The 14,794-nt window shown below is 40.2% G+C and overlaps 1 protein-coding gene across 5 annotated transcripts in view; it reads left to right on the plus strand.

The window, feature by feature from the left end:
- MCF2L (MCF.2 cell line derived transforming sequence like) overlaps positions 1 to 14,072 on the plus strand; it is a 107,799-nt gene extending 93,727 nt beyond the window's left edge. For 3 of the 5 annotated variants that reach the window (XM_054973451.1, XM_054973452.1, XM_054973454.1), the window contains 5 exons: positions 2,578 to 2,652; positions 8,832 to 8,950; positions 10,218 to 10,330; positions 10,920 to 11,023; positions 11,977 to 14,072. In XM_054973451.1, the coding sequence (XP_054829426.1) occupies positions 2,578 to 2,652; positions 8,832 to 8,950; positions 10,218 to 10,330; positions 10,920 to 11,023; positions 11,977 to 12,071 (506 nt within the window). In that variant the 3' untranslated portion in view covers positions 12,072 to 14,072. The remainder of the gene's footprint in view (positions 1 to 2,577; positions 2,653 to 8,831; positions 8,951 to 10,217; positions 10,331 to 10,919; positions 11,024 to 11,976) is intronic. The other 2 variants (XM_054973453.1, XM_054973455.1) reach the window with 1 other exon arrangement.
- Positions 14,073 to 14,794: the final 722 nt, after the last annotated feature.

A 14,794-nucleotide genomic window follows, 5' to 3' on the forward strand; every position in this document is an offset into this window, starting at 1 on the left:
TTTCAAGAAAGGGCACTGTTGTCACCAGTAGAATCACTGGTTGCATCAGTCACCCACATTTTTATTTTTGTGCACACTTGTTTAGGTGTAATAGCTGGATTTTAAAAAAAAATAAAAAATGGACACACACTCAGAGATGAAGAGAAAGGGGGAGCTCAGTTAACACACACAAGACTGTTGGGCAGAAGGAGAGCATTCCTGGGCTATTAGGGAGGGTCAGTGTTAGCCCCCCACCCCCCTGTCTGCCTGTGTCTTTCATGGGGAAGCCTAAAGGGGAGCAACTCCACCTCCATTTATGAGCTGCATGTGAAACACTATTTCCCTTTGAAACTCTGCTGCTTTTTTCCCTGGTGCTGTAATAATAATAAATAATAATAATAATAATATATTTATATATCGCCCTTCAGGACAACTTAATGCCACACTCAGAGCAGTTTACAAAGTGTGTTGTTATTATCCTCACAACAATCACTCTGTGAGGTGAGTAGGGTTGAGAGAGCTCTGAGAGAGCCGTGACTAGCCCAAGGTCACCCAGCTGGCTTCAAGTGGAGGAGTGGGGAATCAAACCCGGTTCTCCAGATTAGAGTCCTGCTGCTCTTAACCACTACATCAAACTGGAAGTAGCCTTCCCTCCCCTGCCCACCAGAGCTTTTACAGTTAAAAAGAAATCTGGCACTTTGATATCACTATATCAACATACCATTGCAATGATAGGTTTAGCAGATTCTCTGAATCTTTCATTACAGTAGCATCTGGATATAGCAATAGAATCTTTTTATAAGAATTGCATTTTTTAAACAAAGATCAAAAATGAATCTAGAAGAGGGGGAAGGAAGGGGGAGAGGGACTGGATTGATGATGATGAATGGCCAGTCATTGAAAAGGGAGTTGGAGGTGGCTGGGAGTCGGCAGGACCGAGAAAACCAAAGCAGACAAGGAAAAAGGACCACAAAATGGGCTTCCAGAAGAAGACTGGGCTAACAGTGATCTCAAAAGAAACTCCTGGGAAAAGCCCAGGAGTGAAAACTAAATGCACAAATATGTGTGTGGAAATCATGGGATAAATCAAAGCTGTATGGGGCCAGAACTGGGAAAAAAATGTGGAAAAACCCATACAGAAGAATAGTCTCCATTAATGAAGGCTCAAGTTATTGAAGGTGCTGTTGGTCATTTACTGGCATCTTGATTTTTGTCACAGGCTCGGTCAGTCTAGAAATCACTCATTTGATATGAACCTGGTGAATGTTTCCCTCTAGTCCTTCCTTCCTTTTCCAAGGGAAGCATTTATATTCTGTAGCCTCTAAAGTCTCTCCGAAGGCTGAATAGTGAATGCCACTTTTATTCTATCCCTATCTCTGCTTCTACCTCAAATACAGTTGTTTACTTCTCGAAAAATTTTTACAAGTGTTGTGTTTGTTTGTTACAATGGTGCAACACTGAATTTTTTAAAGAATACTGTCTTCAAAATGCAATTATTTCCTGAAGGCGGAGAGAATTCTTGTTATCTAAAACATGGCTGAGTTTTGCTTTGAAACCAAGAAAAAAAATTTAAAAGTTTTTTCCCCTTATCTACTGTTGTATATTGAATACATTTTTAAGGTCTACCACCACTTGTCTGTTTTAAAATATGTTTAAAAAACATTTTTCATTGTTTGTTACCAATGCTGCTACGGCCATGCTCTCTGCATGCATTTGCCCCGTATGGTTCCATGTCAAAGGTTATACAAACTGTACCGTGTTAAGCAAATGTAAGATTTTCACTCATAGTGAATTAGGAAGGTATGTTTGAGATAACCCATTCACAATCATAGAGCTGTCATGAGGTGGAAAGTAATCATAACTAGAATATGTGCAATGGCTCCCCTGTGCATTTTTTCTGTGCCCATTTCTATCATATGTTACTTTAACAACCTTGGTTAGTTTTTGAAGGGTTTTTTTCTGGACAAACAGCAGATTAGTGCAGCTAAATATTTAGTATTCTCATAGAGAGTACTACTAATATTCGGTGCTTGACTTGACAGAGTGAGTGCTCTACAGCGAAAAGCCAGAATTAGCCAATAATCCTTCATCCCGTACTAGGTATTGGTTAATTAATTTAATTGATTTGATTTTTACCCATTCTCCCCCATAAGCAGGCTCAGGGCTGGTTACAACACTATCATAACAATAAAACAATTTAAAATACAATACATAAGGGTAAAAGTCACATTATCAAGTTAAAACTACATTTGCCAGGATGGCTCTCAGTGGGATTTAGTTTAGAATATAATGTATACATGTTCAGCGAAGAAGAAGGGTGTGGTATTAAAAATATTTAATAAATGAAACCTTTTTTTACAAAGCAAAGCTGCCATCCACTACAAATGGATCTACTTTACCCATCCTTCTTGAAAATATTTTGACTTTTGTTTTTTTATTTTAGTAAAAGTAACACTTAAAATGGCAGATTGTTTCTCTACCTAGTTCTGTTTCCCAGTGCACACTCAAAAGTGACTTGCATGCTATCCATCTAGTCTTTCTCTTTCTGATTCTTCAATCTTTCTTTTTCTGTCTTTTTGCCTATTAATCCTATTGCAGCCTCCCCTTCCAGCCCTGACAAAAATACTAAACGGCATGAAGTTAAGAGTGATCCAACTCCTTTGGGTTTAAGAGGTAGAGTGAAACCTACTTTTCATATTTCATAAGTACTAGGGTCTTATTGTAATGTATGCCACATAGACTGTATTTCCAATCTCTTTTTATTTTTCAAGTATTCTCACTACTACTACTACTATGTGGAAGTTTACACTCCTTTATAATCTGTCTCTCTGAGTAAACTAAAAACCATCATAGATTGCTCTATCAAAGAAACAGACTTCCCTTTATCTAGTCTACCCTTTACATCTGCCTCATGGAAGCCACTGGAAACAGCAGCTACCTTAATGTGGATAAGATATTAACATATAGAGAGCTTCCATATCTCTGATAAAGAGTATCCAGCAAGAGCAGGAAGACTTCTAATGTGGTGGGTTGATCTGGATATTCTGGTTGGATCTGGAAGATGTTCTGATACTTTTTTCGTATTGGCGTTTGCCACATCCAACTTTCTCTTCAAAAATGCTCAAAGAAGTTGTCATCCAGACTGACCACCAGCTCCTTTCATTGTGCCAGTGTTATCTGTCTCTGTCCTGAGTGTTGCTAGAAATCCACATAATTGAAGAATGTAGGCTACAGCCTATCACTTGACCATGGTGTCTCACAACTTTTCTTGAAAGAGCTGTATTGGATAAAGAAAGTTATTCAAACAAAGTACAAAGTTTAAAGGCAATAGGAAATGTCATGTTAAAACTGCTGATGTCATAGGGGCAGTTGTAGATTTCACTGTAACCAGCCACATTTGAATCCCATAATAACAGTGGGTTTCAATTAAAAACATTCACATTTCAAACGAGGAGCCAACAGCAAGCTATGTGTGAAAATGGAAAAAAGATTAAAATATGTGGGTAACAGCATTAAACATTTAGGACCATTTCAGGCCACCTTTCAATATTAAGACTAAATAATAAGCCTTTGAAAAAATCTTCTACATTTATCCACATTTTCTTAGAAACATAATTTGGCTTGGCTATGTAAAGCAGAAATTCTTAAAACTGCTTTTATATGTGTTGGTTTACATATAGACTATAGTGGGTTTATGCAGTGTCTAGAAAAGATGTGACATGAGTTGTACGAAATCAGACAGGCATGGTTGGGATTGGAGGCTGAAATGAAGAGAGGAAATAGAGGAGAAATCTTTGTCCCTTGCTCTTATGTGCGCTCAGCAAACTTGCTGTGTTCACACAAGAGGGATAGAGTGATTTTTTCTTCACTGTAATCTCCAGTATAGTGCAGAGCTTTATACACAGTATACTGGGGTGGGGTGGGGGTGGAGCAGAGAAGATCCTTTCATGCAACACTCCTTCCACTCTTAATACCCAACTTAATGGTGCTAGCATCAGCATAGCATGATGTGGACAGCAAATATAAAAAGATACCAAAGTTACAACAAAAATTAAAAATTAATCTATATATATATAAGGATAAGAGTCCTGACTGACTCATCAACGCCCAGCCCAAACCCCTGGACCTAGAAATGTGAAATTTGGGGAGAACATTCCTTTTGTGATATAGAGGCTCACTAAGAAGGGATTTTAAGAAATCCGGCCCCTAAGGGGGTAAAATGTGTTTTCCCATAGGGATTCAGCTTCCCTGTGTAGCTGGCTGTGTGGAGGGAGGAGCACCCTCCCCCCTTGCCACCGCCAACTGCCACTCTTTCCTGAGGTCATTTGCAAATGCAATCTGATTGGCCATCTCCCAAACATTCTAAAGAGTATACAGTTGCTATTGGGAATCATTGAATGTGTCCTGAGGAAAAAATACACCTCCCAGCCTTCCCCTCTAGGGTTGCCGATCTTTCTGTGGGGCCTGGCTTTCCTGTGTGGCTTGCAGGCTCCTGCTTGTGCCCACCCTCACTCGTTTTGGGTCAGCTGTGGAACTCTGTGTTCTGAGGTAAGAATTAGGTAAAGGAAACTACAGACAGTTGAAGAAAGACAGTATAAGATTCCTGAAAAGGGATTTTATATAAAAGTCAGTATGGCAACTGAGTTTTTAAATGTTCATGGGAAGATGGTACACGACCTTTCTAGGGGCCATTTCAATGCGAACCTCTCACTTGAACTTGCCAAAGGGCCCACCACACCACCCCTCCCTCAGTCCAACTCCACCTCACACCTCTTGCAGCCATCATCTCTTATTGCCCCCAAGAAGCCTCCTAGCAGACATTGTGCAAGATATACCGATGCTAAAAGGAGGGAGCAACTTAGAGATGCGGCAAAGAAATATTCACATCATACTCCTGTGGTGCACTGAACAGCAGTGCTCAAGTACCAGCAAGTCCCGAGGCAAAGGAAAGGTGACCATCCCTGCAGGCCTGGGCACAGTAGTGATGACCCTAGCACGCCTAACAGCCACAATATACCCTGATATTGTCACTATCATGGAGAAGTCTATGGATGGGCTGTGCAAGCATGCCATTCTAGCCCCCAAAAACAACAAGGCTGCCATCATTAATGAAACACAACTCCCTCGAAGGGGTAGAAATGGAGTACAGATCTGTGGACTTAGTGGTTCAAATTGATGATACTGACCACTACCCTGTGGAGCTCCTCAACATGCTCAGCCTTCCTGGCTTCCCAGCCCACAAGCTTCTTCTCAAAGTGAGGGCTTCAGTGATGCTGCTCCAGAACCTCAGCCCACCCCAACTCTGCAATGGCATCAGACTACAAGTGAAAGCCCTCCATAGGAACATCATCAAGACCACATTGTGCACCAGCAGTGCTTGTGGGGGGAAGTAGTCGGGGTTCATACCACGCATACCATTCATACCATCAGATAACCTCTTCGAGTTCAAGAGACTGCAGTTCCCCCTCAAGATCTGCTTTGCTATGACGATCAACAAGTCCCAGGGGCAGACACTGAAGGTGCAAAAATTGACTTGAGGGAGGACTGCTTCTCACATGGACAGTTCTACTAGGCTTGCTTCAGCTCACCCAGCAGCCTGGTGATCGTAGCACCTGCGGGGAAAACCACCCATGAGGTCTACAAAGAGGTCCTTCAGTAGGAAAAAAAGGTTGTACATATTCTTCACTTTATTTATTGCACTACAATCTTTTCCATTTAAAATCTCTTCAATAATTGTTACATTTCGAAATTCACTTCAGTTTTTGGCATCAACACACTTCACTTTATACAAACACCTTTGTGATGCTCGGGTACTATCCCATTATACTACAAAACCAACTAACCCCCCCCCCCCCCACAAACACAAACCGAAAAATGTTACCCATAAGTATTATAACTGGAATTAAAGTAGTTAATACCGTAGCAAAGCATGGGCATCAAGCCAGTTCATTATAAAATTAAAATCAGGATTATCGTGGCATTAAAAGGTTAAACAAAGTTTAAAAATGGCCAGTGTAAATATGAAAAACAGAAAATATAAAGATTGTAAATATTTTACTTTACTAGGATTATGGTCCAGAGAACCTCCTTCAGAACTTGCATTTTTGTCTTTCTTTGTTCAAGCCATTGTTAAAAAGGAAGTCAGACACCTGTTTGAGAAATATTCAGAAAGGTACACAGGTACTAATCTTAGCACAGGTACATGCCTGAAGAGCATCAACAGACTTGCCGGCAGTAAAATCCCAAACAAAAGATCCAGTGCCTTCCCAAAGTGATAAAAACCTTCAGTTAGGATTGAATAGGAAAGCTGGCCTGTGGTCAACAAGAGAAAGAATCACAGTATAGCCAGCAGCGAACCACATGGAAGTATACTGCAGAAAGTGACTTTGAATCAAGCACCTGATGGTTCATTCCATAGCGGCTGATTCCACACACGTTGGCTAATGCACTTCCAATCCTCTTTATAGATCATTTGGAACTGGGTTTTTTGTGTGCGGAACAAAAAATCCACCTCAAACGATTGATAAAGTGCATTGAAAGTGCATTATCCAACGTGTGCAGAATCAACCAGAGAGTACAAAGTGGCACAACATTTAGGCCAGAATAGAAGCTTCTGTTGTAAGATGATAAGCACAAAAGTTCACATAATAGATAAAATGGACTTCTAAAATGACTGGACTTCTAAAATTCAGTTAAGTGAGGGTGGGGTTTGTGATACCTGTATGGCTTATTACAGGGGTGGCCAAACATGCTTAATGTAAGAGCCACATAAAATAAACATTAGATGTTTGAGAGCCGCAAGACATGATGCATTGAAGTGACTTCAGATGAAGAGGTGGGTTTGGGGGAGTGGGAGCCACACAATATGTCTAGAAGAACCACATGTGGCTCCCGAGCCACAGTTTGGCCACCCCTGGCTTATTATGTGAGTATGGCTTTTGTGTTCCATTGAAAATAAAATGTTGAGTCCATTATCGGCTTCCTGAAAAGTCTCATCTGACAGGATCGTGTTAATATTCCTTATTAGAGGCTTCTTTCATTAATTTGGAAGGGAAATATTGTGAGGAAAGGTTGTGTTCATACGGAAATTGTTCCATACCAGCCTTTGCAGGAAAACTTTCATATGACACAGTAGTCTGGTTTGCTAGGAGACTCAGACAATTCTGAAGTTCGTTCTTTTCGCAGCCTCAATGAATGATTCTATAAAAAACTGAAAATCTGTGAAGAGAGGAGTCACACCATATAGATGGCAGCAAATACTATGAAAGGAAAAGGAGAAAAAGAATCATTCTGTGTTTGGTAAACAGTGCTACACAGCATGTTTTGTGTTTCACTTTAACTATGATGGTGCTCCCAATTTCAGATTTACAGTGAGGGCAACATCACAGCTACAGTGTAATGCACTGGGAATTTATTATTCAGTTCTTTCACAGATGCCAGTTCTGTTTTAACATGGAACAGGGCCAAATGGGTCAGCACTACTTACCTTGTGCTAGCCGCACAACGCAGGCAAGGTAATGTATCCCTCCCTGGGTCAAATGAAGTTGTGCATGGTGTGGTGTGCTTTGCTGTGAGTTGCAATGCTTAATGCCTTCCTTTAATGTTACCCTAACATTTGTTAGCCTGATGCCTGACAGGCAATAATATTTACTTGACTGAACTAATGAAAGAAAAAAAAGACTAGTCTTGTTGTTATGTTTGAGATCTTTATAGCTAGAATATTTGTTCACTTTGTTTATTTTGTTGTTATACCTGCAACACAAGATTCCCCTTCAAACCTTTCCAGATCTCTTTATGGCATGCTTTGTCAGGATAGCTTATCTATGAGGTAAATTGGAGAGAGAGAGAGAGAGAGAGAGAGAGAGAGAATTGTGTGGTCACCATTGAGCACCTTCATGGCAGAGCAGGGCCACCAAATACATGTGCAACTCTTAGGTATATCTTAGGCCATACAAGCAAAATGCCTATCAGTATGATAGATGTGGGCAACCAGGGATCATAGGTCACAAGGGCCATGGGTAGGGTGAACTCTCAAAGAGATCTGAAGGTTCCTCTCAGTCAAAGCTGAACTATCCAAAGAAAGGTGTGAGGATGACAGAATTTGCCTTTACCATGACACTGTTCCCAAATGCAGTAATGGGAGTTTTTCATTTTTTATGTGAGAGAATAAAAAGATTTATTCATTGGCACCAGTGAGAGGGCTAAAGCTGCCTTCATAACTTCAGTATGATGACAGAAAGGAGGCTTTGAACCTTCCTGACTGGTCCTGCCAACTGCAGCCCATTTATTTTGCTCTAACAAAACCCTTTCTTATGTGCATTTCAGGTAAGGTTGACTCTCAAGACAGCTCTAAAGAGATTTCTGGTTGCCACATTGTTGATTCATATTCAGTTTAGTAAAATTCTACCAGGCATCAGTGGATTTGGCTCAAAAGACATCTAGCAGCTGGTCTAAATTGAACTAGACTCAATTTCATGTAAATGTTGCACATTTAAATGTCAATAGTATTTAACATAATTGTGCATAGTGCTTCTCAGTATTGAAAAACTTCATAGAACAGTTCTGATACGATGCCTCACCATGGTTTGGTGCTATGTGAGTGAACCCCAAGTGAGCCTGAGCTCCTTTTTCCATCTTCCATGACAGGCAATTACCTCCTCTTTCTCAGCCAACCGAGTTTACTGTGACACATGTGCCAGGCAAGCGATAGTTTACAGAAACCATAGTTAGTCCAGAAACCATAAATACAAATCTATGACTCATTTGTTTGGGTTGTATGTGTAAAACTAGCCATTTTCTCAAAAATAGTTTGTGCTTGCTTGTCAATAATTGTGGATAATTGGCTTTTTAAGGCTGGTCTAAAACATTGCAATCCCTTGACGCTTCTGAAGAAAATGATGGCTGGTCAAGTGCTGAGGACCCACTGAACTCTTCAGATGCAGAGGAAGAAGGAAGAGGAGAAAAAAAGCTGGTGACTAATTTTTCCCCCTCTGATTTCTGACCACTATTGGGTTTTATATTTTTACTTCTGGCTAGTGGATGTGGTGTTTGCTGTTTCGTTTATTACAATGCCACGCCCATTTTGTAAATTGCTTCAAGATGTGATTGTGTGTGTGGTGGGGGTGTATTTTTAAAATAAAGTGTTTTTTTTCATGTGCATGTACCTTCGAGAACCACAGTGGCAGATGTTTATGAATTTGTTTGGTAGGAGAGGGCATAAACTAGATATACTGTGGTAGTATTTCTCAATGAATGTTCAGATGCATAGAAGTTCATACATATGTACACTCTAGAAGCATGACTATCATTAATAGGCCGTGGGGTAGGACTGGTGGAGAAATGATCTGTACATTGGCAGGACCACAGAGTTGTACATGTTATAGTGCAATCCCAATTCATTTTTGTGGGAGGCTAGCCTCCCCAATGACAGGGAGAGTCATCAGGTTTTGTTCCCCTCACAAAGTTCTCCCCAGATCCACCTATTTACTTTTCCCCTGTAGTAGTGTGAATGGCAGCCATTCACTTGCATGACAGAAAGTAAAGGCATAACCCAGTGGGGCAGAAGAGCTAAAGTTACACCCTTATCTTCCAGTTTGTATATCTCATAGTGCAGCCTGTTTATTTTATATCGTGGAACACTATTGAAAGCCATTGAACACTATTGAAGTCATTCTGGACTTTGTTTCTTAATCATACTGAAGTGTGACAGAATCATGTGTTCTGTAGATATAATTAAGACCCCCCCCCTCCTGTCCCTGAAGCAGCTTCCATGTCTTGTTTTTAAGGGGAAGTACTCCACATTTAAGAAATCCCAACTTGTGTTTTCATAAGAGATAACAGAAAATCCATGTGCTCATGGAAGGCTTAAGTTGTTCACAGTGCTGATAGTTAATGTGACCACAGAGGAGTAATAATATTTGATTTATATACCACCCTTCAGGATGACTTAACACCCACTCAGAGTGGTTTACAAAGTATGCTATTATTATCCCCACAACAATCATCCTGTGAGGTGGGTGGGGCTGAGAGAGCTACTTGAAGCTGTGACTGACCCAAGGTCACCCAGCTGGCTTCAAGTGGAGGAGTGGGGAATCAAACCCAGTTCTCCAGATTAGAGTCCCACGCTCTTTACCACTACACCAAACTAGTGCCTGGTAGAATTTAATTGCAGAAAAATAATTAATTTAATTATTTATGTTTTAAAAGAATTGTGGTTTTCAAATCCCCTGTGTGTTCAGACTCCAGGTAAATACACTGTTGTAGCTGATTTTGACAAAGGAGGTTCTGAAGACATGGTGCTGAAGAGTGGAGACTTAGTTCAGCTGATTCATGAAGGAGACAATGGGCTTTGGTATGGAGAAGTCGCCTTTACCTGATCCTTAATCACTGTTCAAAGTGTGGCGTGTGGTTAGTGGGATGTTGCACTCCTCTTCCCTCAGTACTGGCCAGGGCTTGGAGAGAGTTTGCATACTGTAGTTAAGATTAGTGACAATATAATTCTTAACCATGGTTAAGGATATTGGGGAAATTGGGCTTTTTGGAGGAGGATTCATAAGAAGAAGAGACAGTACAGAGGAAGCAGGTGATCTTATTCCCCAAGGGGTGAGGCTGGTACTCTCTCTCTCTCGACTTTCAGAGGAAATTGGAGATCTTTCTGTTCAGATGGCCATGGCGCATTTCTCTCTTACTGCATTTCCATTGCATTTTTTCGAAGAGCCTTGGGTGGAGGGGCATGCTAGACAGGTGTGAAATGCCCCATACAAATAATCTCCAATGTTAAAGATATGGTGTGTTAAGTCCACACCGGACCTTCATTATTTGTTTAAAGTATTATTTGTCTCTAAGTTGGTGTAGCTTCAAAATGAATGGAGGTATGTATAACACTTTTATCATGTTTATGGCATACAGTTTAAAAGCATTTTTTTTTTTTTACTTTTTAGGTATATTAAGAATCTGAGCACGAGTAAAGAAGGTTGGTTCCCAGTGAATAGTCTTTTGATGCTTCTTGGCAACTCAAAATCTGCTGTCTCTCTGAGCAGTTCAGGTAAGTTGTAAATACTTTAATGCAGGCTGCTTCCACTTGGAGGTTTTGCTTCAGTTCGGCATCCAAACCAGAGCAAGTTTTCTTGGAGCATCCAAATGATGTTGCCCCCAATCTTCTATTTTATGTCCTCCTGCCTTGCTGCAAACTTTCCAAAACTTGGTTTGATAGAATCTTTTAGGAAAGAACACTGTCAAAGTGTGTTTGTGTGCCATGAGGATTGGAAGGTGAGCGTTTTTGCAGGTCCCACCCACTTCAGCACGATTTTCCTTGCCTCAATCCATTGCTCATGTTTGGTATTTCTCCCCCTGCCACCAGATGGCGTTTTTAGGCTTTAATGGAAGTTTTATTGTTTTTTTGCCAACTCCTTTGTGTGTTTATTTTGCTATGCTTGTTGAAAAGTATCCTCTGTTAAACCTGTTGCTAATAAAAACAATTTGTTTTACTCTGCCAGAGTTCTCACATCTCTAGCTCGAATGGTCATCTGGCAACACCCTCTCCAATAAAAGGGCACTGCTTGGGAGGGGAGGTACTCTGGGCAGTCCCTAGTTGAACTCCCAAAACAGAGTGGTGGCAGCCAGTATAAGATCCTTGCCTGCTGCAGAGGCAGGAAGAGAAGGATGTGTTTGTGGTGCTAGGGAGCTCCCAGGACGGGATGCCTTCATTGGACAGGCCCCCACCAGATCCCCTGCTCCATGACATAAGGCAATGCACCTTTTTTAAAAAAGCCTGATAAAACATCATCTGGTGATAGTGGGGAATGGTGGCAGCAGGAAGCTGAGGCAAAAACGCTGTGAAGAAGCTGCTATGTGGATGCTCTGCAGTAATAATGTAAACCACATTGAGAGTTGTCACAATACAGCTCTTGATTAGTTTGTCAAAAAGACAAACTGTTCAGAAATTACAGATAAAATGGATTTCTTTGCAAATTGTTGTTCCTGCTCTCTTCCATACAGAATCTGCAGCTGGTTCAAGTACATTGAGCTCATCTTCAAGCTACAGTGAAAGTTGCAACATTAGTAGCACCAGCTACACAGACATTAAAGCATAACCTTAGAATTTCCATCAAGATTCTCCTGAAATTATCATCTTGTATTGAAAGTATTGGACATTAGATGAAATATAGAAGCACCAGACTTGTGTCTCTTGTGGTTTGTTTCCCATGTTTAAATGGTAGTTTACAAAGTCTTCTTAAAGAAACCCAAATGAACGTACAAGGAATTTGTCCAGAGCATGTGGTAAGAAGAATTGCTCAAAAGGAAGTCTTTGGAAGTTGCATGTTGGAAACATCATTTTGCTAGAACACAATGTACCTTGGGTGCTGTGGGAAAATACTATGAAAAGACCAGATTGTATTTGTTGGTGTAAATATGTTCAATAAAAAAGTATGAGATTAATGCATACAAAAAAAAGAGAAAAGAGAAAACTGATCTTTAAACAGAAGACTCATGTGGTTGATGTATAATGTATGGAAGCTCTAATACCATAATGGGATTCAGTTTTGATCTGGTTATTCTTTTGGGGGGGTTTAAACCACTGTGCTTTACCTCACCATAGACTTTGTCACAAGCAAAACTATGGGGGGAAATGAACAATTCCATTTGAATAGAGACAATATCTTTAACAATCGCCATTTTGAGAGGGTTTTTTTTAAATCTCTAAACCAAATTCTAAAACAATGATAATTGTTTACAGAATGCTGGCAATTTGATAAGTACTTTGATAAAAACAAATCCTATTTTTAATAATGAAGAAAAACACTGAAATATGTTTTATATTAAATGTTTTCCCAACATTATCCAATACTATACACTTGTCATAAGCACTTAGAAGATAGCCCCAAGCTAATAAATGAAACTATTCTAATTAGCCCTTTAAACTCCTTTCTGCTATTAAAGATTAAGAACTTTGTTTTTTAAAAAAACCTATTACAATAAGGTTTTTTTTAAATGAAGTCATAAACTTTTTGTGTTTATCATGTGAAATAAAGTAATGCTGTATATAAATTACTCCCTCTCAAATCCATTTTACAAATGTAAACAGTTTATCAATTCATTTATATAAAGTTGGATTCTCCCACATTTCATATACTTGTGAATTTGCTTAAAAGTTACGTACGTTGTACTTCATTCGTATATTATATAGCAAAATACCACTTGAGGGTGAGTGCTTGACGTTCAGCACTTAGGAAAATGAGGCAATTGCAGTCTGGCAAGAAATAATAAATGTGACCTTTTTAAGTCTAAACAATGTCTTCGATAATCAGCTTAGGGTTCCAAATGCCGGAAACCACTCTGGGCTCACAATTACAATCAAGCTATGGTCAGTCCAAATTTTTATGTGTATCTGTCTGTTTATATGTATGTGTGTATGTATTGATGTAAAAAAAGATGTATTTATACTTTTCAGGCTGCTGTAAATGCCGTTATGTAATTAGAGTTTTTGGAAAGGCAGCAATGTGGATGCTGCCCATGGCTTTACTTTAAACCTAGTTTCTGACGCAGGACAATGATCTCTTCTAGCTGTGTTATGCAAATAAGACTGCGACGGTCCAAGGCACAGTCTGTTCTATTGTGATAATTAAAATAGCAATAGTCTTTGTAACTTATTTTGTAAATACAAGTGTTACAAAAATATTCATCTATATTGCTCCAAAAATTGTCCTTTGATGAAACACTGGATGCAGCCCTGAGGATCTGACTGCACACCGGGACACACAGGGGACTTTTCTTCACATTCTTGCCATTCCATGTGAGGAGCCTAACAAACAATAAGCTACTTTTTTGCAGAGTTTTTTATTACTTCTTTGTCTCATGTGAAGGGGAAATACTGGGGAGGAAGGACTGTGGAGAAGGCCCTTGTCTCAAGTCCTGTGCCTTTTCTCCTAACTCCTGACAATGTCTTCTCCTATTAATCACAGGATCATGTACCATTGCACTTTAATACAGCCCATATTTCAATTTATTACTGCTGTTGTAAATTACTACTGCAGAATCAAATGTCTTTAATGTATGTATGAAACTTTGAATAAATTTCAGCGTTTCTTGCTGGCTCTCACAACGTGCTTGGTGATGATGGAGTACGTGGTTTATTATTTCATGGTCACCACAGTGTGTCAGAATTGGTACAGTGAGTTAGGGCACCAGGTGGGGTTTCTCCTGCCCTCAGTCCCTGCCCCCCAACTCCACTCACCTGCCCCCCAACTCCACTCACCTGCAACAGAGAAGCTTTGGGTCACTCCAGGGAGTGATTAATTAAAAATCACCCCCAAATTTAGTATTTGAGGGCAATTTTTAATGAATTACCCCCCCCCCCGATGTGACCCACAGCTCTCCTGTCATGGCAGAAAATGACAGCATTTTCCAGCATGACAGGAAAGCTACAGGTCACACTGGAGGTGGTTCATTAAGAATGGCCCCAAAGTTAGTGTTTGATGGTAAGTACCCCTCTGCCCCCTGCCCCACCACCCCATCCCCCCATTTTGATCCCTGGAGGTCCAGGCAACCCTACATTGAGCTTTTAAGTCCCTTCCTCTGCTCAAAGCAGATGGGGTGTCATGTGTTTGTCCTGCATTCTAAATTCTGGAAGCATCCTACCTAACCCAGAAAAACCTCTGTGTGAAGCACAATTACATTTAGCTTTTATTTCCCATTTTTAAAGTATTGGGTTTAGAGGAGAGAACTTAATGGAATGGATCCCTCCAACTTTTCACTCAAATTTGCCCAGTTCTCCTCCTTACTATAGTCCTGTCCCACATGTCCTTTGTCCGTGCAA

The sequence above is a fragment of the Eublepharis macularius genome, chromosome 3 (genome assembly GCF_028583425.1).
Source record: "Eublepharis macularius isolate TG4126 chromosome 3, MPM_Emac_v1.0, whole genome shotgun sequence".
NCBI classification, from domain to species: Eukaryota; Metazoa; Chordata; class Lepidosauria; order Squamata; family Eublepharidae; genus Eublepharis; species Eublepharis macularius.